Source organism: Anopheles ziemanni, chromosome 3 (assembly GCF_943734765.1).
Source record: "Anopheles ziemanni chromosome 3, idAnoZiCoDA_A2_x.2, whole genome shotgun sequence".
Lineage (NCBI taxonomy): Eukaryota > Metazoa > Arthropoda > Insecta > Diptera > Culicidae > Anopheles > Anopheles ziemanni.
Window position 1 is genome coordinate 58,577,720 of NC_080706.1, and position 26,454 is coordinate 58,604,173.

Sequence of the window (26,454 nt, forward strand, 5' to 3'; positions counted from 1 at the left end):
AAAAACAGCGACAAACCATCAATCAAGCTTTTTCCCTGCTCTGTAAAACTGTTTCATGGTAAGAAGGGCGACAAGACGGAAGCCTAGATATGTCTGGCAGGAATAACCCCGCCCAGAGTAAAAGAAATGAACGCATATGAGCATTATAAACTGTTTTAAATTTATTCAAACGACATCAACCCAGACAGGTTCAGCGTCTCGTTTAGAATCTGGGAAGTCGCGTCGTTGTCTGATTGTTGGGTTTCTCTCGCTATGCGTGCGTTTATTTTGGTACCGATTCGCGTGCAACGCAATGAAATTTGTCCTTCAAATAAATACCGCTCTTCATAACACGACCGTGTTGTTAATTCTTATCTGATGGTTGGTTTGATCTTGCTGTCTCTCACAGATACGAAATCACACGGCCTGCACTACAATGCTGTCGCAAGGTCGGTTCCTCCGTAGTGAATGCAGAAGATCGTCGTGCAGAGAATAAGTGAATCACACTCATCGCATCATTGTCAATAAAGAACGAACCACCGAGCAAACGGGCAAAGCAACAATGGCGTCGACTAAAAAATCTAGCGGAAACATTCACAAAATCCGTGAGTTTGAGCTGGATAAGGTGGTCCTCTCGGATGAGTTCGATATTTTACAGATAGTGGGCGAAGGATGGTTCGGAAAAATACTCCTCGTCGAGCATCGGGCCACCGATACGGAGATGGTTTTGAAGCTCCTTCCGAAGCCATTCGTATCGCTGACGGACTTCTACAAGGAGTTTCATTTTAGTCTCTTATTGGGACAGCACAAGAATATCGTTACCACGTACGATGTAGCCTTTGAAACGGCAGGGTTCTATGTTTTCACCCAGGAATATGCACCGCTAGGTAAGTCGATTCATCAACACAAAGGAAGATTGCTCTCTTGTCTGCGTTTTACCATACCTAAGAAATTGTTCATAAAACAGCTACATTAAATCAGTGATACTAATTTGTAAATTGATTTCGATAACTGCAAAAGTTGTCAGTTTTTTTCCATTAAAAATATTCTAAAATTTGCTTTTAAATCCAATAATGCTCGATCTATTCTGAAAAATTATCCACACATTCATTCAGTATAACTATTCTGCAAACGTCATTGTAACCCCTTTTTTCTCTTAATATTTCTAGGAGACCTGACCTCAAATGTCTCCGACAGTGGAATTGGAGAACTGCACACAAAACGTGTAGCTCGGCAGCTGGCTTCTGCTATTGATTATATTCACCAAAAGTAAGTTTACTCAAGCCTAAACTGGACCGGATTTGAAATAACGTGACATTATGGCATTTTTTCCACAGAGAACTCATTCACAGGGATATCAAATTAGACAACGTGTTAGTGTTTCGGTCGGATTTCGCACGAATAAAGCTATGTGACTTCGGTGAATCGCGCAAGCTAGGTGAAGAGGTACTGAGGCGCAACGAATGGCTACCGTACAGTCCTCCAGAAGTGTTACTTGTCAAAACGGATGACAAATACAAGTAAGAAGTATGGTGCAGAGTTGCATGGTGGACCTTTTTGGATAACTTTCTACGTTTTTCGTGTCCCTCCACAGGACTGATACGGCCCACGATGTGTGGCAGTTTGGCATCGTTTGCTTTGTGTGTCTCACTGGATGCCTACCCTGGCAGAAAGCATCCGCAGATGATCCCCGTTTCAACCGGTACCAACAGTGGCACCAGGCAACGCTTACCTTTCCGATGAAACGATGCCCGAAGCTGTTCAAGCTGCTATCCGCACGGGCGTGCAAGCTGTTCAAGAAGTTTCTCGACCCCCGCTCCGAACGGCGCCTGAAGACACTGAGCGATCTGCAAAAGTACCTGGACGATCGGTGGCTGGCCAAATCTGCCGAGAAAGAGATGGCCGAAAATGAACCGGACGAGCTGTGTCCCTCGATGTACTCCTTCCACAGCAGTGTCGAAGAGAAGAATAAGCTGCTCGGTACGTTGGCCCAGTGTGGCATCGAGACTACGGTTGACCGGGCAGCAAAGAAGAATCGCATCCGAGATTGGATTCAGTCGTCGGTGATTGCTGAAGAGGAGGAGGAGGACGATTCCGGAACCGCAACACCCACCTCAAACGTATCGCGAACGGCCGTACCAGGCCACGTGTCGTCGGTAGCGGCTTTAGAGCGAGCGGAGAAAAAGATCAACTCCACCGTCAAGGAAGCGTCACAGAAGCATATTGATCCACGCACAGGAAACATTCAAATCGGTCCGAGCGAGATGGGATCGGTGAACGCGAAAGACGGCAATAACAACAGCACGCCGAACATCAATGGACATCCGGCATCCTCGACCAACACCGGAAAGCATAGTCTCCTCAGGGCCACGCAAGGGCTTGTGAAGGTGGCATTTAACTCGGCGGCTGCTGTCACGGTGCCAGAAGTCACCCGAAACGGGTCGTTCGGCAAGCGCGGAACTGTGAAGGATAGTGGGTACGGTAGTTCAAACGGTGGCACAAAGACCGCCACACCGAGCAGCAGGAAAATCGCGCGATCCCCAACACTACCGAAACGGTCCACCTTCATTCGATCGGAGAGCAATCCCTACGAGGAACCGGAATCGGCTGACGATCGTGATAGTCAGAGCTTGGAGTTCGACGAGCTGGAAACCGATAGGGGATCAAACGGCTTCCTTAATACGCCAGTGGAAAAGCGAGTACAGGAGAAAAAACCAGAGAGTGCCTACGATAAGATCTTCTTCCGAAGAAAGTGAACCACGCTGCGGTTTTTAGCTGATCGCGGGAGATCGAGAATCAGCATACTTTATGTGGTTTTAACAGCACCGTGCACCGTGAGTTCGTTTTATCTTTTCGATATAGCAACAGCAAACAGCACAGTTTTAAGAAACTACTGCACGTCTCTCAAATGCCGTTTCGGTGATCATTACGGTTCAATCGATCGCGGCCAGCATGTGAGCTATCCATATCAATATGAAGGAATTAACAAAAAAACCAAGTGGACCATCACTGCAATGAATACATCATTTTTTTCTTATTTTTTGAGAAATAAACCAAAGCGTTTGGTGTTACTTTATGTTTAACGCAGTATAGTATAAAAGATTTGTTGAACCAACCTGGTTTGACAAGAAGTGTTGAACCAAGCTGGTTTGAACAACTACTGAATTGATGACACTGGCAGCACTGCATGTGTCAAATGACCGGAACTGTTGAATAAAGAATTTCATTCCTGTGTGTATAGTGGAATCGGTCGCACGTGTTCCTTGTTTCCCGATCCGAAATTAGACCATATACCTCTAATTCTAACAGGTTATGGGCCCAGGCCACGCGGTGTGTATTAAGTGTTGTTAATCTTTCGGGCGAAGTTTTTTTTAAAAGTGAAATTAGTCGCAGTCAGAAAAACAAAAAATACAATGGATCTCTCTAAAGTGAGTGTTGTTCGATTGAATAATCGGAACTACCGAGCGTGGGCGTTCAAGGTAAAAATGGTGATGATGCGGGAGGGAACGTGGAAATACGTTGACCCGGGTGTCGCGCCGGCACCGGTAACTTCCGATTGGACGGAAGGGGATTCGAAGGCGCGAGCTACCATCGCTTTGTTGGTTGAGGACAACCAACATAACCTCATACTGGATAAAACAAGCGCCAAATCCACGTGGGATGCCCTGAAGGCTCACCACCATAAAGCTACATTAACTGGAAAAGTGGCACTTCTAAAGGAAATATGCAGCGCAAATTTCGTTGAAGGAGAGAGTATGGAGAATTTCCTCTACAGCATGGAGGAATTGTATTCTCGTCTCGAGAATGCTGGAGAAAAATTGTCACCATACATGCAAGTAGCTATGATCTTGCGGAGCCTACCAAAGGCTTTCGATACCCTCACCACCGCTTTGGAAAACCGCTCCGACGAAGATCTAACAATGGAGCTGGTGCGGTCCAAGCTACTGGATGAAAGCGAAAAATTGTATAGCGGTGATGCGGCGGAGGAGCGGGCGCTGAAAACGGGCAGCCGAACGAACAAGGAGTCTATTGTGTGCTTCTTTTGTGGAAAACCCGGTCACAAGAAGCAGGCGTGCAAGCAGTTCCTGAAGCAGAAAAGCAGCGAAAAGAAAAAGGTGATAGAACGAGCAAAAACAGTGCGCGAAAACGACCAAGCGTCGTTCCTTCTTTCGGTGCGTTCCAGTGTTCCCGGAACTACGCGTGCGTGGCTTATTGACTCTGGTGCAACATCACACTTAGCCAACGATGAAAAGTTGTTCAGCCGTTTAGACAGAAGTGTGCGTCCTGAGATTTTTACAGCGGACGGCAAATCTATCCGTACGGGTGGAATAGGGGATTGCGTGGTTATTTCGTGCGACAATGACTTTGGAAAGAACGTGTCGATAACACTAACGGACGTTATTTTTGCCCCGGGTATAGAGTGCAACCTTATATCAGTGCCCAAACTTTGCAGTAAAGGTGTTCATACAGTGTTCGACAAAAGCAATTGCAAGCTTGTTTACGGTGCGAAAGTCGTGGCTACAGCTGATAAAGTGGGTGGCCTATACCGACTGAATATGGCTGATGAACGGGCCTTATTGGTGAATGACAGCCGACACACCAAGGATGCAGAAAAGACATCGACTAAAGTGCTGGATATAATCCATAGTGATGTGTGCGGCCCAATGGAGGAGACGACGCCAGGGGGATGTCGTTACTTTATGACCTTAATAGACGATCACAGTCGTTATAGTTTCGTCTATTTCCTGAAGAAAAAATCTGAGGTCGAGGATAAGATTCGCGAATTTGTGAAATTGGTTCAAAATCAGTTCGGACGTAAACCGCGGATCATTCGCTCCGATCAGGGTGGAGAATACTCCAGCAAGACACTTAGGAGATTCTACGCGGATGAAGGAATAAAGGTGGAGTACACTGCGGCGCATTCACCACAGCAGAACGGGGTTTCGGAGCGGAAAAACCGGTCTCTGAGTGAGATGGCCCGGTGTATGCTTCAGGACGCGGGCATGCACAAGCGATTTTGGGCGGAGGCAGTCAACACCGCTTGTTACATGCAAAATCGTTTGCCATCTGTTGCAGTAGACCGTACGCCGTTCGAGATCTGGTTCGGAAGAAAACCAAATTTGACCCACTTGCGACTATTTGGATGCGTCGGTTACGTGTTCATTCCGTCGGTAAAGCGTAAGAAGTTAGACGTCAAGGCGAAACGAATGACGTTCGTCGGCTATTCCGCGGAACATAAAGCGTATCGGATGCTAAACACACGGACGGGAGAAATCCAAATCAGTCGGGATGTTCGTTTTCTCGAATTCAGCGACGGATCTAAGGAGCATCATCACGATGAACCCAAACTGGAGGATAGTCCGACTGGAAGGGAAGAAATCGAGTGGTCTTTCGATGAAACAGTGAAACAGGAAGCTGAACCCGATTTGACTCACGAAACAACCTCTGAGTCCGAATTCTACGGCAAGGATTGTCCAGGTGATGGTTGGCCACGAGGGTTTTGGAACGACAACGACAACAATTGGCTTCGTGGACTGTGGGATGATGATGACTGTAAAGTTCAAGCTGGAGCTGCGGTGCCAGAGACCGAACCTCCGGAGTCTACTGATACCGTTCGTCGTTCACAGAGGAAAACAGCAGGCGTTCCGCCGGTAAGATACGACGAGGAAGTGAATTTGGTGATGGAAAGTTTGCCTGAACCAAGGACGTATAAGGAAGCTGTATCCGGTCCACAGAGCACCAAGTGGAAGTCGGCAATGGCAGAGGAAATGCAGTCCCATCGCGAAAATAATACGTGGGAGCTAGTGGAACTGCCGCCACAACGGAAGGCAATCGGGTCGAAATGGATCTACAAATGCAAGGCGGACGAAGACGGCAATCTCGTTCGTTATAAAGCACGTTTGGTGGCGCAGGGCTTTTGCCAAAAATTCGGGACCGATTATGATCTAGTTTTTGCTCCAGTCGTAAAACAGATAACTTTTCGGACGATGCTGGTTTTAGCGAGCAAAAGGAAGATGTTGGCGAAACACGTTGACATAAAGACATCGTATCTTCATGGTCATCTCGAGGAGGAGATTTTTATGCGACAACCACCAGGGTACGAGAGTGGTAAACCGAATGAAGTCTGCCGGCTGCGTCGCAGTATTTACGGGCTCAAGCAGGCAGCTCGTGTTTGGAATAAGAAAATCGACGACGTACTGAAAACTAAGGGTTTCATTCAATCAACGGCGGACCCGTGCCTATACATTTGCAAAAAAAGCGGATAAGTCCATTTTTGTACTCATTTACGTAGACGATGTAATTGTCATTTGTTACACGGAGGAGGAATTTTCTGAGGTGGTCCACGTCCTGGAACAGAACTTTACAATAAGCGTCATGGGTAATCTAAGATTCTTTCTTGGAATACGTGTTAGGCTAAACAAAGGAAAATTTTGTATTGATCAGCAAGCCTACTTGGAAAGAGTTCTGGAAAGATTCGGCATGAAAGATGCAAAGCCGTCAAAATATCCGATGGATCCCGGCTTCTTAAAACGAAAGGAGGAGATTGGCAAGAAGTTGGATTCGGCGAAAGCGTACCAAAGTCTTATTGGGGCTCTGTTGTACGCTGCTGTGACCAGTAGACCCGATATTTCAATAGCTACAGCCATTCTGGGAAGGAGAGTACAAGATCCATCAGAAGCGGATTGGAATGAGGCTAAGCGAATACTACGTTACCTAAGGGGTACACTGGACAGCGTACTTTACCTCGGAAGAAGCGAACAGAAGCTGGAATGTTTTGTGGACGCCGACTGGGCAGGAGACGAGAGCGACCGCAAATCCAACTCAGGGTTCTTTTTTAAGTTCGGCGGCGGGCTCATCGGATGGGGCTGCCATAAGCAGAAGTGTGTGGCACTATCTAGCACCGAGGCCGAGTATGTATCCCTTGCCGAGTGTCTGCAGGAGGTAAAATGGGTCCTCAAGCTAATGGCAGATATTGGCGAACAACAGGTTGGTCCGGTCGTGGTCAATGAGGACAACCAAAGTTGCATTGCGATGGTTAGCGGAGACAGAGCTGAACGCAAGGCAAAACACATCGATACAAAATTCAATTTTGTGAAAGAAATGGTTCGGGACGGCATCGTGCTACTGCAGTATTGCCCGACCGAGCACATGCAAGCTGATCTACTCACGAAACCGTTGCAAGCGGTGAAGCTTCGACAACATCGGGAGGCAATCGGCATCAAAACGTTCAGCGTTGAGGAGGAGTGTTGAACCAACCTGGTTTGACAAGAAGTGTTGAACCAAGCTGGTTTGAACAACTACTGAATTGATGACACTGGCAGCACTGCATGTGTCAAATGACCGGAACTGTTGAATAAAGAATTTCATTCCTGTGTGTATAGTGGAATCGGTCGCACGTGTTCCTTGTTTCCCGATCCGAAATTAGACCATATACCTCTAATTCTAACAAGATTAAGGGAATCGCGACTACCGAGCGGACCCTCCCCCTGTACGAGATGACTGACGTGAGCACAAAGGGAAAAACTCTAGTGAGCCCTTAACAAGCAGGCGTAGGCATGACCAAGATGGTCAAGAAGAAGTATACCAGGTAAGTGGGGGTCCACGACAGCCAAGCGGTAGCGCCGGTTAGAAAATCGGCCCATGAGCGCCGGGGCTCACCACCTCGACGGCATGGGTTCGAATCCCAACCGAGACCAGACCCTCCCCTGTACGAGAGGACTGACTATCCACGTACAACAGGGAACCAAGTCTCGTAAGCCCTTAACGGGCAGGTATGACCAAGAGGTCGTTACGCCAAGAAGAAGAAGGTAAGTATAGCACCCTGAGAAAGGTGATAAGATATTAGATGTTCGCTTACGTCAAATATTGCCAGTTTTCATGGGTACTATTTGTTCTGCCTTATCAGCATATGTGACTAGACTTTACAAACAGATGCGCATTTTTATCAGAACATATTTTTGTGGTATGCTGAGGTTGGTCCCTCACGTTATCCCAGAATGACCCGGTTAATCAGTCTGCTTTCAGGTCGAATAATGTATCCTTCACCCAACCCTAAACTGACCAGCGCAATAAAACGAAGATAAAAATTTATTCCCGTCTGGTTAACTTCCCATGGCTCCCAAAACCCTCACTACAGGATTAATCTACCCGAGCGACTTCTATCAAGACCTCCGTTCAGTTGTGAAACGCGAATCAAGGCTACTGAAAGCTTAACTAAGATTTGAACGGAATCATAAGCTTACCACAACACCTCGCTTTATAGACGGTTAACGTACACCGGCCGCTGAATGTGCTCTTGGCCACCATGAGACCCATATCAACAGCCTCTATATCTTTGTTTTATTTATTTACTTTGTAATTCGTATCTTTTTCTACGGTGACAAAACAGTTGATTCCAGTTTCAAGAAGTCTGCTATTGAAGCGGTGAAGTGTAGTGCGTTTCGTCAGTCGGCAGTAGCACATCGGTGTGTAAATTGATAGAAATGCAAGAAGATAAATCGCTCGGTTATACTCTAGAACTCTACTCTTCAACTAGTTGCTGATTAGTCTTCTAATCGAAGACAAGGCAGTGTCGAGATTCATTGACGAAGTGAAATGCAACAAAAGAAATAAGTGATAGTTTCCAAAGCGATATTTTTAAACATTCTACTAAAATGTGCTTGTCCAAGTGTATGTGTGATTAGAAAATTACATTTTAATTATAATTATATAGTGCATAAAGGTTTCTGATTTTTAGAGAGAAGGGAATGTTCTGTTCAATGACATCTGCTTTACGTTTCATTTGTGGGGTTCCGTTTCATTTTTCATCTTTCCCTCATCGTGAACAATCGCAATAATAGGAAAAATGGTTCAGTTTTTCAATTAACAGCTTTAATAGCTAGAAATGCATGCAGTTCAAACTTCCATTCAGAAAGCGCTTTTTGAGAATACAGGATTAATTTGGAACCAGCACATCTGTTGCTTCTATCTGTATCTCATATCAACATATTTTTGGGATGATACCTGGTTGATTCTAAAAAGTTTTCGCGCAAATATGGGAATCCCTTGCATCCATAATTTTTCGGTATTGCATAAAGCAATTCACCGATTATAGTTTTTTCAGCTTCACACTTTTCAGGACACTCATTTATCAAGCTTCTGGCTACATTTTCATTGATCTTAATATTTACAAATAAATTCTAAAAACAAATTCATGACTTCAGTCGGGATTGATTGATTTTGCGAATAGACTTTGATCACCTAAAATGGATATTCACATTAAAACTCGTCATGAATGCGCACAACATTCAAGATTCTTTCATTTTGAGCGAATTATACTTGAATGATACTGTTATAGCTTCTTTTGTATCGAATAACGTTACGTAGTTTCTAATCCGCCAAAAAAGTAGTATGATGTAAAAAGAGATAAAGACAACTGTACAACCTTTCGCCCGTCATGAAGTTATCTTACTGCAGTTATCTGATTATTATTTCATTGAAAACATCATTGCACCCGTTGAGACATTTAAGAGCCACTATCGGTACATTCGCATAGCATGTTTATCAATCAACCCGTAAAAACAACCGTCAATCTTGGATGCTCGATAGCGGCAGATGTAGTGGGGGGTCATTTTATATCAGGAAAGTGGGCGCCTATTATCACAAAATTCGTTGCATCATTCGAAAAGCTGCATTATCAAACAGGCCCCTATGTGATAGTCCTATCGTACCTAGCTACAAGTGGGCATAATAATCAATGACATGATTTAGGGCAACCGATTAGCAACTGTCATCTCGGATACTATGAAAGTGAGTATAATACTCCATTTCTCTATCCTCTTTTTACCAGTTAAACCCAGTGTGGTTTGGAAAGCGGTGATTATATTTTTGGCCGAATTCTTCGGCACAGCAGTGCTACTGTTCGGCGGATGCATGGCCGGACTGGACGGATTCGACAACATCACCACTAATGTCAGCCGAGGACTGACCTTTGGGATGATCGTCATGATGGTGTTTATAACATTCAGTGCCACCTCGGGAGCGATCATCAATCCTGTCGTGTCGCTGGCGGCCTACATCTATGGGACCCTCTCGTTTCCGGTGAGTTTCCGCTTCCACCCCCTGATAACAATATAATCAAGGGAAGTTATCCCTTTATGACACTCCATTTTATAAAAACAGCTGACAGTTCTGTACATAGTCGCTCAGTTCGGAGGGGCTCTCTGTGGCTACGGTCTTCTGCGCGCCGTCACGCCGTGGAAATACTATCAGCGGGCCCTAGAATACGGGGAAGGCCACTGCGTTACTGCCCCGCACGAAAGCATCTCGACAGGTGAAGCACTTGCCGTCGAGATACTATTAACTGGCATACTGGTGTGGACCAACTGTGGTATATGGGATCCACGGAACAAGCGGGATACTGACTCCGTGCCGATCAAGTTTGCCTTACTTATTGCGGGGCTTTCCATCGCCGGAGGTCCAATAACCGGAGCAAGTATGAACCCGGCCCGCTCTTTGGCGCCTGCCGTATGGAATTGTAACTACGATGGACTGTGGGTAAGTGCAAGCTTCCTGTCGTTAGTTATTCTTTACATACCATATAATCATCTTTCTTCTAGATCTACTTTGCTGGACCGACGATCGGCGCGGTTTTGATGGCGTCTATTTATCGGTACATTTTTTGGCAGGAGCACAACGAACCAAATATGATGTCACCGTGCCATTGTCACAGCTCAAATCACGAAACTAGCAATCCGAAAAGTCTACCCTAGACCAAAGAACATGGTCAGTACAATTCCCTCCACACCGCACTTGCTTTGTACATAGTATCATCATAAAAACAATCCATTCATATCACGCAAGTAACCTGCAAGCCTATTCGAAAGAAACATCATGTCTCAAACGCGTTAACATTTTGTCCACCAAGCGGCTTTAGAATTTGTTTAGTACAGTCATTTTGGGTAATATTCGTTTATAAAACAAATACTATAACTTGTTTTTGAATAATAAATAACATAACACTTATCTAGCAAGCGTTTTAAGCATATTATTACCCATACATTATTGATCAAATGCATTTACAAAAAAAATCTTAACATTTTGACTGTCAAGCGCACTGTCAGCACACTTTTTCAGTACAGTCATTTTGATCAAATTTGTTTAAAACATTCATTTCGAAAGCAAAGCAAAGGCAAAGGTGACAAAGAATTATTTTTAATAAACACTGTTGCTTTGACACGTTAACTGCCATGTCACCCAAAAGTGGGTTGAATTTTTATTTATTTATGGAGCAAAAACCTTTGTTGTAGGCATAATGACAGTTATAAAAAACTATTTTCGTAACATTTTTAACATTACAATTATTTACATTAACAGTACAATTATTTTCGATAAAATTTGTTTATAAAACAAATGCTACGAGATGTTTTAAAAACCAATTAAAAATAGACTAAGCTTACGTAAGGATTATTTTAAACAACTACTGCAGCCTACTACATAGGAGTGCAATACTATGTGAGTTTCGTGCCATCGCTTACCTCTACATAGGTTTAAAAAGGACGAAGGTACCGATTGAAACTGTTAGAAGCGGCTTCCTACATCAATTAACACCTTGCCGTCTAGATACACGCTACGGTGTAATGACTCCGTACCGGTTTTCATCCGATCACATCATTTTGGTGCTCCCCACCTGACACGCGCCACATCCTACTGGAAGTTAACAACCATCAAATGGAAAATATACAAATTTCACAGGACGCATTCGTACGTAAATTCGAATAAAGAAGAAATAGAATGATTAAACAGGGCGGCCAGATATGGACGAACTGGTGCAAATGCGCCGATCGTAAAGCGTTGCGACACCGTGAATTATGCGGACGTCAAGGTGTTAAAGGGTGACTGATACTTACTTATATATAATAAAGGCTTCTCATAGTCAAGACATCAACCCGATCCAATACCCCACAAAGACCCTGGTACCTAAGTTCCAAAAACTAGTCTGATTATCCGAATATACTTACATGCGCGGAATTGTTATTTGACCTTATTATCGCCAGCGATAACCACGCCCACCGATGATTCGCAATAGCCTTAATGCCGTAGCCGGTAGAGCACGTACTCAGTCTGTTCGCTTCAATTGTCGGAATCGGTTTGTTTCATCGGATATAGCATCGGTCGTCGATAGATAAGTTAAAAATATTTCATCTCACGTATCGATCAACGTAAATACAGCATAGTGAAGCACAGTGTTCGTTGTCGTATGCAAAGCAAAGGATTGGATGACCGTTGCAGCTGATTTTACGAGCGTTCAAGTTCAAAATAAACTAATTCCGGCATCATGGCTCATAACGAATTACCGAAAGAGCAGCAACAACAAGGAAATGATGGTGAAAACCCGCCTATTGGAATGTCACACCCTGGAAAACCCGTTCGTAAAGGGTGGCAAATTGAAGCCTTGTGGCATGCGAGAAGTGAGTTTAATAAATTGGTGAAGTATCATAAAAACTAGAGTAGCTGAAACCACATCAGTTCAGATTGTCAACGTTATCTAAAATATAAAATAGAAAAGTCAGATTAAATTCAGTAAGATTCTAAATATTGTTTTTAATATTTATTTAATTTTTTTCAACCAATAAAATTTTGTTTGGTAATTTTGTAGTGAAGATCGCAAATGACACGTTGGAATTTGGGGATCTTTCAATACTTCCTACAAACATGGTTCAAGCCAAGTAAAATCTACATAGTTTAAATTAACAAAAACGATTGAATTAGCGATACTGTAATATTCGCCATACTGTCAATAGAGTGTAATCAGATATTTTGAATTTAGAAGTTTCATTTTATGCAAATTCAAATAGAAAAATACAAAGAACTAATCGTGTTTTCAGTTTCTCCAGTCCTGCTCGGTGTCATGACGACTCGGCCATAGACGCTTGACATACCCTACACAATCGTATAGTAAAATGTTAATTATACGGTAACAAAAACTAATATTATATATCAAATATAATAGTAAATGTTGCTTACTTTTCATTATTATGTACATTTATGAGTTTCAGGTAAACAAAATTAACACTTAATGAAAGGACAGACATACGAGTATTTAAGACAAGATTAATTAATCAAATGCACACAGGAACAATAAACTTAGAACGCAAATCATTTTTATTTTAATTTTGCAATTAACAGCTTATATTTAAAGCATGATCATAAGGCATACGTTGCACCTTTGGTTCAGACAAAATCAATGGCTGAAATAGATAAAATTGCGAATCACCCAAATCATTTCCACTATTGATGTTGTTCGAAAATAGAATCGGGCCTAATTTTGGAAGATTTTTAATAAGTTCAGTAAAAAACAAACTATCGCCAAACTAAACTGTAAAGTGGATGCTTTTACCAACAGCCATAATTTTGGTTACAGAAATTAAAAACTTGCATAAGATGGAAAAATCCAAGAAAAGCTTAATTTATATCTTGGCCTGAAAGTATTCACATTGTAGAGTAATATAAACACAACCAGTGACGTTGTTAAATGTGTATGGCGTCGTTTAGAAAAAATATAGCCCAATCTTGCTTGATATATTTGATAAGTAATCATATCATACCAAATTTTATTGCATGATTTTAGCGTTCTCGAATACACCTGCCGACCATTGTTACTTTATTGCCCATTATTATCCAATGAAAGTACATCAAATAAACAAATCCAACGGAGGGAGCCCAATCTGACATGCCCGAGATCAAAGATCTTCCAAAGGCATATCATCACGATGAATTATTGCGCTATTAAAACACATTGTCCAGGTTAGCTTCATAAAAGGTCACCTGTAGTGCTGATATGAAAAGCACAGATCCTTTAGATTCTATGAAAGTACAAAAAAAGTATTTACACAATAGTACAATATCGTGAAATTCCAATTGTATTCTAGTATTATTAATATTTATTTATTTATTTAGTCCTCTAAGCATGGCAAAACATCTATAGTATTGATTTTATATTAAATAATCATTGCTTATTTTTCCAATAGTAACAAATAATCCCGCTTATGATGCTTTTGCTAAATTTTTGGGAGAGTTTTTTGGCACCGCAATCCTCCTGTTTCTTGGCTGCATGGGCTGTTTGGACGCATTTGACAACGTAACATCTACCTTCTCTCGAGGGCTCATCTTTGGATTCGTCGTGATGGTCGCAATCGTTACGTTTGGTGTCGTTTCCGGAGCTCACATTAACCCGTCAGTATCAATTGCCGCGTACATTTACGGAGATCTATCATTCGTGGTACGTGAAAGATTGGTTTGTTACTGTTCATCTCCACATAGCGCACTCTCCCCTGACAAACTGACAAATTCTGTTCCCGCAACAGACGGAAAACTCGTAGGAAACTGGTAGGAAACTCTTGACAGCACTACCAAAGCCACTCGTTTTGACGTTTAATCACTGGCGGATTAAGAAGAAGCGAAGAAGACTGAAACAAATGCGTGTCCACCTAGCGCACTCAGGAAACTCGAAACTCCATACAAATTTGACAAGAGTTTCACCAGTTTCCTAACAGAGTTTCCTATGTGGTGATGAACAGTTAGAGATGAACGATGATATTACATACACTATCAAATGTGTTTGCAGATGCTTTTGCTGTACTTTGTGGCCCAGTTCACCGGTGCATTGTGTGGTTATGGACTACTTATGGGTGTAGCTCCTCAAGTATACTTTGACGAAGCGCTTGTCGGTGGTCACGGAAGCTGCGTCACGGCCCCTCACGCGAGCCTTACGGTCGGAAGTGCGTTGGCGATCGAGTTTATTGTGACGGGGATACTCGTATGGACCTGCTGTGGTGTCTGGGATCCCCGTAACGCTCAGCACCAGGATTCGGTTCCGATCAAGTTCGGGCTGCTCGTGGGCACGATAGCTGTTGCTGCCGGACCAGCCACAGGAGGCAGTATGAACCCTGCGAGAACACTAGCGCCGTGCGTCTGGAATAATAGTTATCATGAAATATGGGTACGATACGCATATTAGATTTTCCCTTCAGTCTTAAACATAAACAAGCTTTTCTCTTATTCTAGATTTACTTCGTTGGTCCATCATTGGCGGCTGTTATCATGCCAATTGTCTACAAATTTGTATTCCGTAAAGAAGTGTAGGACCCACGCATTTGAAGCCTTGAACTGTACGCGGAGCGGTAAAGTTAATTTATATTTTAACAACGTCACTCTTTGGAGTTCAAACAAATAATCTTCAATATACAGCTTGCGACTGATGATCATATACTGCATTGATCGGATGCTATTTATTGTAAACAAATTTCAACACCACGTATACCAGAACCGAAACCTCAAAACAGAAATTTTATTTTATTTATTTCGCTAAAGCTAAATGATCGAAAGTAATTAAAAGCTAGATATATAACAACCTACAGCGTCGGCATTTGCTAGTACTATGTTTATGTACACACAGAAAGATAGGCAGAGTCGAGTCACACCCCCAGGGTCCTTCACAAATTACACTCACAACAGAATTGCAACTTCCTTGCAGTAGCTGTCGTAGATAACACCTTCAGTGCGACAAAAGGATATGACGCAGCACTTGGACAGATAGGCATTACTCGCACAGAATTAAACGATAAGTCCGATAAGGAACGAAGTGCTCGCGGAGTGCAGAGGCTATTCAACCTCAAAACCAAATTCGGCAGCAACAAACCAAGCAAGGCTGTGGCTACTTGGCAGGAATCCGGGAGTGTGCTTTAACTCCCGGATTCCTGCCAAGTAGCCACAGCCTTGCTTGGAGTTTGAAGAGCTGCAAACCGATAGGGGACCGAACGGCTTCCGTAATACGCCAGTGAAAAAGCGAGTACAGGAGAAAAAACCAGAGAGTGCCTACGATAAGATCTTCTTCCGAAGAAAGTGAACCAAGTTGCGGTTTTAAGCTGATCGCGGGAGATCGAGAATCAGCATACTTTATGTGGTTTTAACTGCACCGAGCACCGTGAGTTTGTTTTATCTTTTCGATATAGCAACAGCAAACGTCATAGTTCTATGAAACTGTTACACTGCGCTAAACTGTCATTCCACTGATCGTTAAGAACAAAAACCCTTGTGGACCATCACCTCAGTAAATAAAACATTTTTGAAAAATAAACCAAAGCGTATTTTTTTTTGTGGCACGACATCCCCTAGTGGGACAAGGCCTCTCTCCGAAGAGAGTTTGTGTGACCGAAAGACGGTATATTATAGATCGGTGGTCAGCCGTTCGTAATACCGGAGGGTGCCAGACTCGAGATTCGATCCCACACCTGTGGTGTGGTGTTTCCTCGCGCTACCGCTGCGCCATGGGCACCCCCAAAACCAAAGCGTATGGTGGTACTTTATTCGTGACGCAGTATAGTATAAAAGTATAAAATAATAATACCAACAAAAATGTGATAAGATATTAGATGTTTGCTTATTGCAAAGAAGAATATTGCCAGTTTTCATGGGTACTATTTGTTCTACCTTATCAGCATATGTGACTAGACTTTACGAACAGATGCGCATTTTTATCAGAACATATTTTTGTGGCATGCTGAGGTTGGTCCCTCACGTTATCCCAGAATGACCCGGTTAATCAGTCTGCTTTCAGGTCGAATAATGTATCCTTCACCCAACCCAAAACTGACCAGCGCAATAAAACGAAGATAAAAATTTATTCCCGTCTGGTTAACTTCCCATGGCTCTCAACACCTTCACTACAGGAATAATCTACTCGAGCGACTTCTATCAAGACCTCCGTTCAGTTGTGAAACGCGAATCAAGGCTACTGAAAGCTTAACTAAGATTTGAACGGAATCATAAGCTTACCACAACACTTCGCTTTATAGACGGTTAACGTACACTGGCCGACGAATGTGCTCTTGGCCACCATGAGACCCATATCAACAGCCTCTATATCTTTGTTTTATTTATTTACTTTGTAATTCGTATCTTTTTCTACGGTGACAAAACAGTTGATTTCGGTTTCAAGAAGTCTGCTATAGAAGCGGTGAAGTGTAGTGCGTTTCGTCAGTCGACAGTAGCACATCGGTGTGTAAATTGATAGAAATTCAAGACGATAAGTCGCTCGGCTCAACATCTTCAACTAGTTGCTGATTAGTCTTCTGATCGAAGACAATTAAAGCAGTGTTGATTTCGATTGACGAAGTGAAATGCAACAAAAGAAATAAGTGATAGTTTTCAAAGTGATATTTTTAAAGATTCTACTAAAATGTTCTTTCCTAAGCGTATGTGTTATTACAAAAAGAAATTTCATTTAAAATAAGATAGTGTATGGATTCTGGTTTTCAAAGAGAAGAAAATGTTTTGTTGAATCACATCTTTATAACCTGGTATTTGCCTGATTTCGTTTCGTCTTGACAAAGACAAAGTGCTTAAGCTTCACTATTTTAGAATAGATATACTAGAGCGTTAAAAAATTTTAAGTATATATTTCTATAAAGCAATTGATGTTTGTATATGATTGATATCCTTCAAAAATCCATATCTTTCACATCAATTTAAAATAACGTTCAAATAAATATGCAGTCAAAAGATTGGTTTAAAATATACATTCAGAAAGTCCTTTTCGGAGTAGCACGATTTATTTTAAACTGGTTCATCTGTTTCTTCTCTTCGGAATTGCATATTCATAACTTTTTATTCATTTTTATCATTTTTTCAATAAAATAATTTATTCAAGTTCTTTCATGACCAGCATACTAATTTGAAGATCTTGGAGATCTTCACATAAAATTGTGTGAAACTGTGATTGCAGGATATGTCTTCTTCTTCTTCTACTACTACTACTTCTTCTTCTTCTCTTTCTTCTTCTCTTTCTTCTTCTTCGTCTTGGCGTAACGACCGTGTTGGTCATGCCTACCCGTTAAGGGCTTACGATACTTTTTCCCTATGTGTACGTGGATAGTCAATCCTCTCGTACAGGGGAGGGTCTGATCTCAGTTGGGATTCAAACCCACGCCGTCGAGGTGGGCCGATTTTCTTGCAAAATACTTCGAAAGACACACTTATTACTTTTACCACTATTAACAAATAATTTCCGATTTACGCTCACAAATGATTCCGCAAATCTTTTATTTGTGCCATTATTCCTTACGCGTTAAAAAGCGTTATGCGAGATGCATTACTATGGAAATTGACGGTACTTACGATTTTTGAGGACAATTTAAGGCGTCATTTGTAATCCAAAACAAGTGAAATGCGGTATTTAAAGGTAGCTTATTGTATTTGATTTCTAGCGCTTATTAGCACTTTTTCTAGATTTTCATTTTACCTTTCGGAAAATTAAAGATGAAAAGAACTCAAGTTTGACTATTTTTACACCGCTTCACACCGAACTACCGGAGTGAGTGAAAGGTACATCCAGAAAGCAAAATCATCAGAAGATAGTCAACAAATATACTGAAAAGTTGATAAATCTGGAATAATGACGCAAAAAAACGTTTAAAAAAGAGCAGTCAAAATGATCGCCAAAAAACTCAAAACTGGCTGAACAGAAAAATCGTATATTTTTGTTAGATGTTAGATTTAAGATATTGTAACATAAGATTTCGTAACGGTCAAAATTAACACTTTATGGATTCTAGTGTTAATGTATATGCTACGCACTATACAACAGCCATTTTTCACAATGTTCTGTAACCTTCCACTTTCCCAGTTGACCAAGTTCAGGGACATTTAAGATGATTAAAGCAGGCAATCGCAATCCAACTTTCGTTGACATTTTGTATCTGCATTCAACTAAACATCTTATTTCAACTGCTCGTCAAGTAGTTATCTTACCATCTACGTCATCATTACCTAGCGAGATAATTGTAGTAAACACTATCTACCAGCAGCTTCTGTATTCCACGTTTTGTCAACATTTAAATACCAAGATAAAGATTAAGTGACTACCACTTAGTTAAAGAACGTTTTGAAGAGCAGTTTATACGCCCGCTATCAAGTTGACCACTTATATTGAAGAAGCTCGTGTCAAGTAATCTACGCTCAATGATAATCTCGTATACACGCTCACTCACACTCATTGTATAACCTTTCCCCCATCATGCGACCTCACTGAAGTTGTCTAATTATCATTTCATTCAATACACCATTACACCCGTTGAGTCATTTAAGCGCCACTATCGTTACAAGCGCATAGCATGTTTATCAATCAACCCGTAAAAACAACCATCAATCTTGGATGCTCGATAGCGGCAAATGTAGTGAAGGGTAATTTTATATCAGGAAAGTAGGCGCCTTTTATCTCAAAATTCATTGCTTCATTATCAAACATGCCCCTATGTGATAGTCCTATCGTACCTAGCTACAAGTGGGCAATAGAATCAATGGTATGATTTAGCACAACAAATTGACAACTGTCATCTCGGATACTATTAAAGTGAGTATAATACTCCATTTCTGTACCCTCTTTTTACCAGTTAAACCCAGTGTGGTTTGGAAAGCGGTGATTATATTTTTGGCCGAATTCTTCGGCACAGCAGTGCTGCTGTTTGGCGGATGCATGGCCGGATTGGACGGATTCGATAACATCACCACTAATGTCAGCCGAGGACTGACCTTTGGGATGATCGTCATGATGGTGTTTATAACATTCAGTGCCACCTCGGGAGCGATCATCAATCCTGTCGTGTCGCTGGCGGCCTACATCTATGGGACCCTCTCGTTTCCGGTGAGTGTCCGCTTCCACCCCCTGATAACAATATAATCAAGGGAAGTTATCCCTTCATGACACTCCATTTCATAAAAACAGCTGACAGTTCTGTACATAGTCGCTCAGTTCGGAGGAGCTCTCTGTGGCTACGGTCTTCTGCGTGCCGTCACACCGTGGAAATACTATCAGCGGGCCCTAGAATACGGGGAAGGCCACTGCGTTACTGCCCCGCACGAAAGCATCTCGACAGGTGAAGCACTTGCCGTCGAGATACTATTAACTGGCATACTGGTGTGGACCAACTGTGGTATATGGGATCCACGGAACAAGCGGGATACTGACTCCGTGCCGATCAAGTTTGCCTTACTTATTGCGGGACTTTCCATCGCCGGAGGTCCAATAACCGGAGCAAGTATGAACCCGGCCCGCTCTTTGGCGCCTGCCGTTTGGAATTGTAACTACGATGGACTGTGGGTAAGTGCAAGCTTCCTGTCGTTAGTTATTCTTTACATACCATATAATCATCTTTCTTCTAGATCTACTTTGCTGGACCGACGATCGGCGCGATTTTGATGGCGTCTATTTATCGGTACATTTTTTGGCAGGAGCACAACGAACCAAACATGATGTCACCGTGCCATTGTCACAGCTCAAATCACGAAACTAGCAATCCGAAAAGTCTACCCTAGACCCAAGAACATGATCATTACATTTAACTCCAAAGCGCGAATGCTTTGTAGATCCCCTCAAATCACGCGGGAAACCCGCAAACCAGCTTCAAAGATACTTGTTGGCTCAGGCGCGTTAAGCCATAGCGCAAGTACATTGACAAGTTCCCCCCACGCCCTATCTGAATATCTGAATATACTTACGTGCGCGAAATCGTTGATTGACCTTGTTATCGCCAGCGATAAACACGTCTACCGAAGGTTCGTAATAGCCCCAATGCCATAGCCGGTAGAGCACATGCTCAGTCAGTTCCCTTCGGTTGACGGAATCGGTTGGTTTCATCGGATATGGTTTACGTCGGTCGTCGATAGATAAGTTAAACATATTTTACCTCACGTATCGATCGAATGCAGCACAGTGAAGCAGTGTTCGTTGTCATATGCAAAGCAAAGGATTGGATGTTACCATTGCAGCTGATTTTACGAGCATTCAAGCTTAAGAAAGTTAATTCTGTCAAGTGCTACCGGCAACATGGCCCATAACGGATTACCAAAGGAGCAGCAGCAACAAACAAATGGTGGAGAAAGCTCGTCTAATGGAATGTCACACTCTGGAAAACCGGTCCAGAAAGGATGGCAATTTGACGCTTTGTGGCACGCGAAAAGTGAGTTGATACATTGGTGATAGATCATAAAGACTGAAAGGTTAAGTGTCATAGTCTAGCTGAAACCCTTCAGGAAAGATTGTTCAAAAGTTTTAATCGGTAAACGGTATTATGATTGACAACTTTTTGGAAATAGCACATAGAAATGTTGAATCGAATTCAATAAAATATTTAGAACATCGAGACATATGGCCATAGTTGCCGGTCCTTAACCCCTTGGATATCGACATCATTAGGTTAGCTTTCGAAGGCCCAGGAAGCTGGGTTCAATTGCCGTACTGGAGTAAATCCTCGCAGACAAAGCAGAAGAAACAAAAGAAGACGAATTCAATAAGATTCAATGAGGAGGAAAAATGTAATCGCAAATAGTGTTGTCAAGAAGTGATGCGTTGTTCTCTCATTACTTCTACTGTAACAAGCAAAATACGATGTTTGTACAATAAATGGTAAAAGAATCCAATTTTGTGTAAACGTTTAGCTAATCCGGCTTTTGTTTTGAAATCATTCATTTTAAGTTCAATAACTTAAAACCGTACCGTATTACTTCTATCTCACCGTGCGACCAACCATTTACCTTTTGCTCAATTATCCTGTAGTTAAGATAATTGTATTCTTTTTTTCTCAGTTAATAACCGAAAACCAATATGTGCGCATCCAATAAACTTTACTTAATCCATGATAACGATAGCGGCTGATTGTCCCCATGACAAGCAACAGCTGTACCAACTCCCTCAGGAAGGCTTGTACCATTATCAACTATTGATAATCTTATTGTAGGTGATTCCCGCTTCTTTTTGCACTATTACATCGTAAATGGCACGCTGCGTCAAATTTGTTGCACTTTGATCCCAAAATAACGTAGGAACGAACGTTTGTCGCTGCGATCGATATTGCAATACTTCATTGATACATGTAAATTCCGTTTGGTGTGAACACTTGATATTTTCATTTGATATGAACAGTTTGGTATAATTCCTTATAAATACAGTCCAATGTAACATAATGAATTATTTAAAGAGTGGATTTAGTTATTTCTTTACTTATTAGAAAACGACAGTTTCATTTTATGCAAATTTAAATATACAAATATATGTAACTAATCGAGGTTTCAATTACAGAAGAGACTCGTCATATCAACCCGGTCGTTAGCGCTTGGCAAACTCCGTTTTGTTTACAATTCAATTCAATCATACTATTCTGTGCTATTTTTACGTTAACAGAAAGAAATATTGTACATATCATATAGCAGTACATACTTTCATGTTAAAAACTATCTCATCGTCTGACTTTTTTCAACTAAAACAAAAATTACCATGTGTTTATTGTAGTTAAAAACCGCTGCATCCAACGAAAGAATAATAAGGTGTTAAAGAATTTATACAGGATTATAAATAGAAAATCTAATCTCAATTAAATAAAAATGAAATATTGCTCTACACTGCATACGTCCGGCCGATAGCAACGTAAGCCACGTCAATTATGAACTCTATGTTCATCTCACATTATGAAATTGTAAAAAATCCACGATAAATGTCTAAAGACTATACTTAACCAGTATAGTCCACCTGGTATAGAACTTCTACGCTACGTAGAGCATGTAACATCGTTACTATTGAAGAATCCATGTCAAAGTTAACCAACCATACACGATGCAGTACAAATCCAAACAATTGAAGAAACAAATTTTCAATCGATTCCACTAAGGAAAACTCAGGACAAATAGGGCATTTTTGTTTGCATTTAAGGAGGTCTTTCTCCAACAAGTTTTCCCCTTTTGATTTAAATTCGCCGTACAATTTTCGCCGTGTGGGTAAATACAAAATTAAGAATTGCAAATCTCGAAGAATATTATAAGCAATGTAAAGAGGGAGAACCGTACCCATTAATATCATAATTCAACTTGGACATGTCGGGAGGTGACACCCGACCCGAGTGAAAAACGGAAGGTTTTTATAAATCTGTTTTTATAAATATGTGAAATTAAAAAAATTATATCTATATCTGCAACTTAGATAAAGTAAGAACGTAAAGCAATTTTATGTTTATTTTCGATCATACTCGATCATACAACTCGAATCGAAATCATTAGTACAAGGCACAACTTTCATCTATATTTCAGAAAAGTTTCAAGATTTAACTAGATAAAATAATACTAGGTTATCATTGAGTCACCTCAATAAATATTCGTCTCAATTAAAAATTGTAAGCAATCCCTTTTTCCGGATTTAGGATTATAGAATACACTATACTTCCATCAAATATGGTTTTGGAATATTTCCAACAAAAAAGTTGCGTATTATTAAATAAACGAAACGCCGAAACCATACACTCCCGTGTAGGACAGGACTGGCTATTCAAGTACGCAAAGGAAAAACCAACGTGTAGTAAACCCTGAATGGGTAGGCATGACCGAAGGCGGCCATTATACGAACAAAACAAGAGAAAAGATTCAAAATTGCACGAAGAAAAAACACAAACTAAACTGGATAGACGATAAATGCACAACAAGTAACATTTTATACTTTATATGGTAAAGTTTCAAAAATGTAGCCCAATATTGCTTGAAATATTTGATAAGTAACCATATCATACTAAGCTTTATTGCATGACTTTACCGTTCTACAAATATACCTGCCGACCATTGTTACTTTACTGCCCATTATTATCCAATGAAAGTACGTCAAATAAACAAAGCCAACGGAGCGAGCCCAATCTGACATGCCCGACATCAAAGATCTTCAAAAGGAATATCATTTTGATGTATTATTGCGCTATTAAAACGCATGGCGCAGGTTAGCTTCATAAAAGGCAGATGACCTTTTATGAAGCTAAGTGCTGATATGAAAAGCACAGATCCTTTAGATTCTATGAAATTACCAAAACAGTAATTAGTCCATCGAGAACAATTTTATTATGATTCAACTATATGCATTTACTTTGCCTCTAAGCATTTTATGTTCAACAATTATTACTTCTTTTTTCAATAGTAACAAACAACCCCACTTATGATGCTTTTGCTAAATTTTTGGGAGAGTTTTTTGGCACCGCAACTCTTATGTTTCTTGGCTGCATGGGCTGTTTGGACGCATTTGACAACGTAACATCCAACTTCTCTCGCGGCCTCATCTTTGGCTTCACCGTGATGGTCGTAATCATAACATTTGGAGTTGTTTCCGGAGCTCACATCAACCCGGTAGTATCGATCGCCGCATACATTTACGGAGATCTATCATTCGTGGTACGTAAGAGACGATCTTTTTAGAGAAGAATGATGTGATACATTACATACACTATCAAAATTGTTTGCAGATGGTTTTGCTGTACTTTGTGGCCCAGTTCACCGGTGCATTGTGTGGCTATGGACTACTTATGGGTGTAGCTCCTCAAGTATACTTCGACGAAGCCCTTGTCGATGGTCACGGAACCTGCGTCACGGCCCCTCACGCCAGCCTTACGGTCGGAAGTGCGTTGGCGATCGAGTTTATTGTGACTGGGATTCTGATATGGGCCTGCTGTGGTGTCTGGGATCCCCGTAACGCTCAGCACCAGGATTCTTCTCCACTCAAGTTCGCCCTGCTAGTGGCGTCGATTTCTGTTGCTGCCGGACCAGCCACAGGAGCCAGCATGAATCCTGCGAGGACACTAGCGCCGTGCGTCTGGAACAATAGCTATCATGAAATATGGGTACATATAAACAATATTTTTTGCCCTCAGCCTCAAACTTTAACGTTCTCTTCTTCTTATTCCAGATTTACTTTGTTGGTCCTCCATTGGCGGGTGTTATCATGCCCATTGTCTATAAGTTTGTATTCCGTAAGGAAGTACAGAACCCACGCATACCAGAACCAGAACCTCAGCGGGAACAAGTCTGCGTTTGCATTGTCCACAACAAAGAATCGCCTTTCGATAAAGTTTAATTCAAACTTGTCCTTAGTTAGTCATTGACGCTGGAAATGGTTACCCATTAAGAGCCTACCAGATGTTTCCCTTTGCGTACTTGGATAGTAAATCTTGTCGTTAAGGGAAATGCAAACTACAAATGATATTTTGGCAGTGGTTTGAAACCTACCCTAGACTTATTCGTTAAGGCCTATTATAGAGCTCGTTTTTGCACAAATTACACAAGAAACTGTAATCCCAGCTGTAATCCTGTATGATATCGGAAAATGTATATATAACTGAATTCAAATGTACATAATTTGTATACAACTATTGAGACGATAAGGAAGCTACATGAATAAATTATTAAATTTGCTAATCAAGTTCAACTTTGCGTTTTGATTTATTGCTCAAAAGCTAAATGATTGACAGTAATTAACCTGGTGAACCGTCAGGGTTTAGTAAGTACCATATTTATCTACACATCGAAGGATAAGGCAGCGTCGTGTCACATCCCCACATGGTCCATTACCTGCACCTTTTTTGCAGCAGCTGTGGTAGATAACACCTTCTATGCGAGGAAAGGATATGACGCAGCACTTGGACATGACGCGTACGATAAGTCCGATACGAATCGAAATGTTCGAGGAGCGCTAAAGCTCTTCGACCCCAAGCCATTCGATTCATTAGGCCTGTACCCAACTGTTAAACAAGTCTCTGCTACGTCGCAACAGCTGTGTTGAATGAAGACCGCAGCATCCCGTTCTGCTGTCTGGGCCAGAGAGTAATTTGCTTTTCGGAAAATTAAAAAAAACGATAGAACTCGCTAAGGCGGTTTCACCTTTGGATTAGAGGTCAGAGTTAGGGATTAGGGCAAATCGAGAGAAACCGCATCTAGCGTGTATAAACTGGAGCAGTAGACAGCCTTAAAAAAATCAGCATAAAAGGCGAGTGGTGACCTGAGATGTCTGTCTTGCCCCGGGACGACAACAGACAGGAATTATGTAACAGAGAACGCGTACTTAATTAAAAGTTTCTTCGATATCGTGCAAGTCGTATTCAGAACAGAGCCGTATCCACTTCAAACAGTCTAACATACGATACACCATGAGTTTGAAAACGAGCGCACGAATGAACTATCAGCAATCACGAAAGGAAGCGGCACAAAAATTATACCAATTTTACGGTTGAAAGTTGCACCCCTCAGAGATTCGACACAAGCCTGCAACATATCATTGAGAAAAGCGAATACGATTCCACCAGCATTAGTTGCCATGAATTGGGAAGGCAAGGACCTGGAGTTTAATGTGACCACGAAATCGTCGGAAGATTGTGCAGTGGTCGGTCATCGGGATCGAGATTCTTCGAGGTACGAAATACCCCCGTTAGATTCCCCGTGGATGATTTATCAATTTCATGAAAAATAACACATCAACAAAACATTTCACCTACAAACATGAAAAATGATGAGTTAATTATCATATTAACTCAGGTAATTCTATCCAGAGAATCGAAAATCCAGATACCGTATTTTATCGAGTATAGTGCGCATACGAGTATAGTGCGCACCTAAACCAAAACAAAAGTATTGAGGAGTTCG

The 26,454-nt window shown here is 41.6% G+C and overlaps 5 protein-coding genes across 5 annotated transcripts; all 5 read left to right on the forward strand.

Moving 5' to 3' along the window:
* Nucleotides 1-541: 541 nt before the first annotated feature.
* Nucleotides 542-2,735, forward strand: LOC131288200 (serine/threonine-protein kinase meng-po). The gene is made up of 4 exons (XM_058317314.1): nucleotides 542-866; nucleotides 1,149-1,248; nucleotides 1,317-1,499; nucleotides 1,574-2,735. Exons 1-4 carry the CDS (start codon nucleotides 542-544, stop codon nucleotides 2,733-2,735), a joined length of 1,770 nt encoding a protein of 589 aa, XP_058173297.1.
* Nucleotides 2,736-7,544: 4,809 nt separating this feature from the next.
* Nucleotides 7,545-10,730, forward strand: LOC131285106 (aquaporin AQPAn.G-like). The gene is made up of 4 exons (XM_058313964.1): nucleotides 7,545-7,567; nucleotides 9,819-10,059; nucleotides 10,141-10,515; nucleotides 10,578-10,730. The coding sequence occupies exons 1-4, from the start codon at nucleotides 7,545-7,547 to the stop codon at nucleotides 10,728-10,730; spliced, it is 792 nt and encodes a 263-aa protein (XP_058169947.1).
* Nucleotides 10,731-12,295: 1,565 nt separating this feature from the next.
* Nucleotides 12,296-15,102, forward strand: LOC131285107 (aquaporin-like). The gene is made up of 4 exons (XM_058313965.1): nucleotides 12,296-12,389; nucleotides 13,989-14,239; nucleotides 14,585-14,959; nucleotides 15,025-15,102. Exons 1-4 carry the CDS (start codon nucleotides 12,296-12,298, stop codon nucleotides 15,100-15,102), a joined length of 798 nt encoding a protein of 265 aa, XP_058169948.1.
* A 4,028-nt stretch (nucleotides 15,103-19,130) lies between these two features.
* LOC131285108 (aquaporin AQPAn.G-like) lies at nucleotides 19,131-20,331 on the forward strand. The gene is made up of 4 exons (XM_058313966.1): nucleotides 19,131-19,200; nucleotides 19,410-19,660; nucleotides 19,742-20,116; nucleotides 20,179-20,331. The coding sequence occupies exons 1-4, from the start codon at nucleotides 19,131-19,133 to the stop codon at nucleotides 20,329-20,331; spliced, it is 849 nt and encodes a 282-aa protein (XP_058169949.1).
* A 511-nt stretch (nucleotides 20,332-20,842) lies between these two features.
* On the forward strand, nucleotides 20,843-24,892 carry LOC131285109 (aquaporin-like). Its single transcript, XM_058313967.1, has 4 exons — nucleotides 20,843-20,975; nucleotides 23,963-24,213; nucleotides 24,285-24,659; nucleotides 24,725-24,892. Exons 1-4 carry the CDS (start codon nucleotides 20,843-20,845, stop codon nucleotides 24,890-24,892), a joined length of 927 nt encoding a protein of 308 aa, XP_058169950.1.
* Nucleotides 24,893-26,454: the final 1,562 nt, after the last annotated feature.

Coding starts and splice junctions, on each gene's coding strand:
- LOC131288200 (XM_058317314.1), top strand. CDS start 542: ATGGCGTCGACTAAAAAATCTAGCGGAAACATTCACAAAATCCGTGAG. Junction 1,249..1,316: donor ATTGATTATATTCACCAAAA/GTAAGTTTACTC, acceptor TTTTTTCCACAG/AGAACTCATTCACAGGGATA. Junction 1,500..1,573: donor AAAACGGATGACAAATACAA/GTAAGAAGTATG, acceptor GTCCCTCCACAG/GACTGATACGGCCCACGATG.
- LOC131285106 (XM_058313964.1), top strand. CDS start 7,545: ATGGTCAAGAAGAAGTATACCAG. Junction 7,568..9,818: donor GTCAAGAAGAAGTATACCAG/GTAAGTGGGGGT, acceptor AGTTAAACCCAG/TGTGGTTTGGAAAGCGGTGA. Junction 10,060..10,140: donor ATGGGACCCTCTCGTTTCCG/GTGAGTTTCCGC, acceptor TTATAAAAACAG/CTGACAGTTCTGTACATAGT.
- LOC131285107 (XM_058313965.1), top strand. CDS start 12,296: ATGGCTCATAACGAATTACCGAAAGAGCAGCAACAACAAGGAAATGAT. Junction 12,390..13,988: donor ACACCCTGGAAAACCCGTTC/GTAAAGGGTGGC, acceptor TTTTTCCAATAG/TAACAAATAATCCCGCTTAT. Junction 14,960..15,024: donor ATAGTTATCATGAAATATGG/GTACGATACGCA, acceptor CTCTTATTCTAG/ATTTACTTCGTTGGTCCATC.
- LOC131285108 (XM_058313966.1), top strand. CDS start 19,131: ATGTTTATCAATCAACCCGTAAAAACAACCATCAATCTTGGATGCTCG. Junction 19,661..19,741: donor ATGGGACCCTCTCGTTTCCG/GTGAGTGTCCGC, acceptor TCATAAAAACAG/CTGACAGTTCTGTACATAGT. Junction 20,117..20,178: donor GTAACTACGATGGACTGTGG/GTAAGTGCAAGC, acceptor TCTTTCTTCTAG/ATCTACTTTGCTGGACCGAC.
- LOC131285109 (XM_058313967.1), top strand. CDS start 20,843: ATGGCCCATAACGGATTACCAAAGGAGCAGCAGCAACAAACAAATGGT. Junction 20,976..23,962: donor CGCTTTGTGGCACGCGAAAA/GTGAGTTGATAC, acceptor TTTTTTCAATAG/TAACAAACAACCCCACTTAT. Junction 24,660..24,724: donor ATAGCTATCATGAAATATGG/GTACATATAAAC, acceptor TTCTTATTCCAG/ATTTACTTTGTTGGTCCTCC.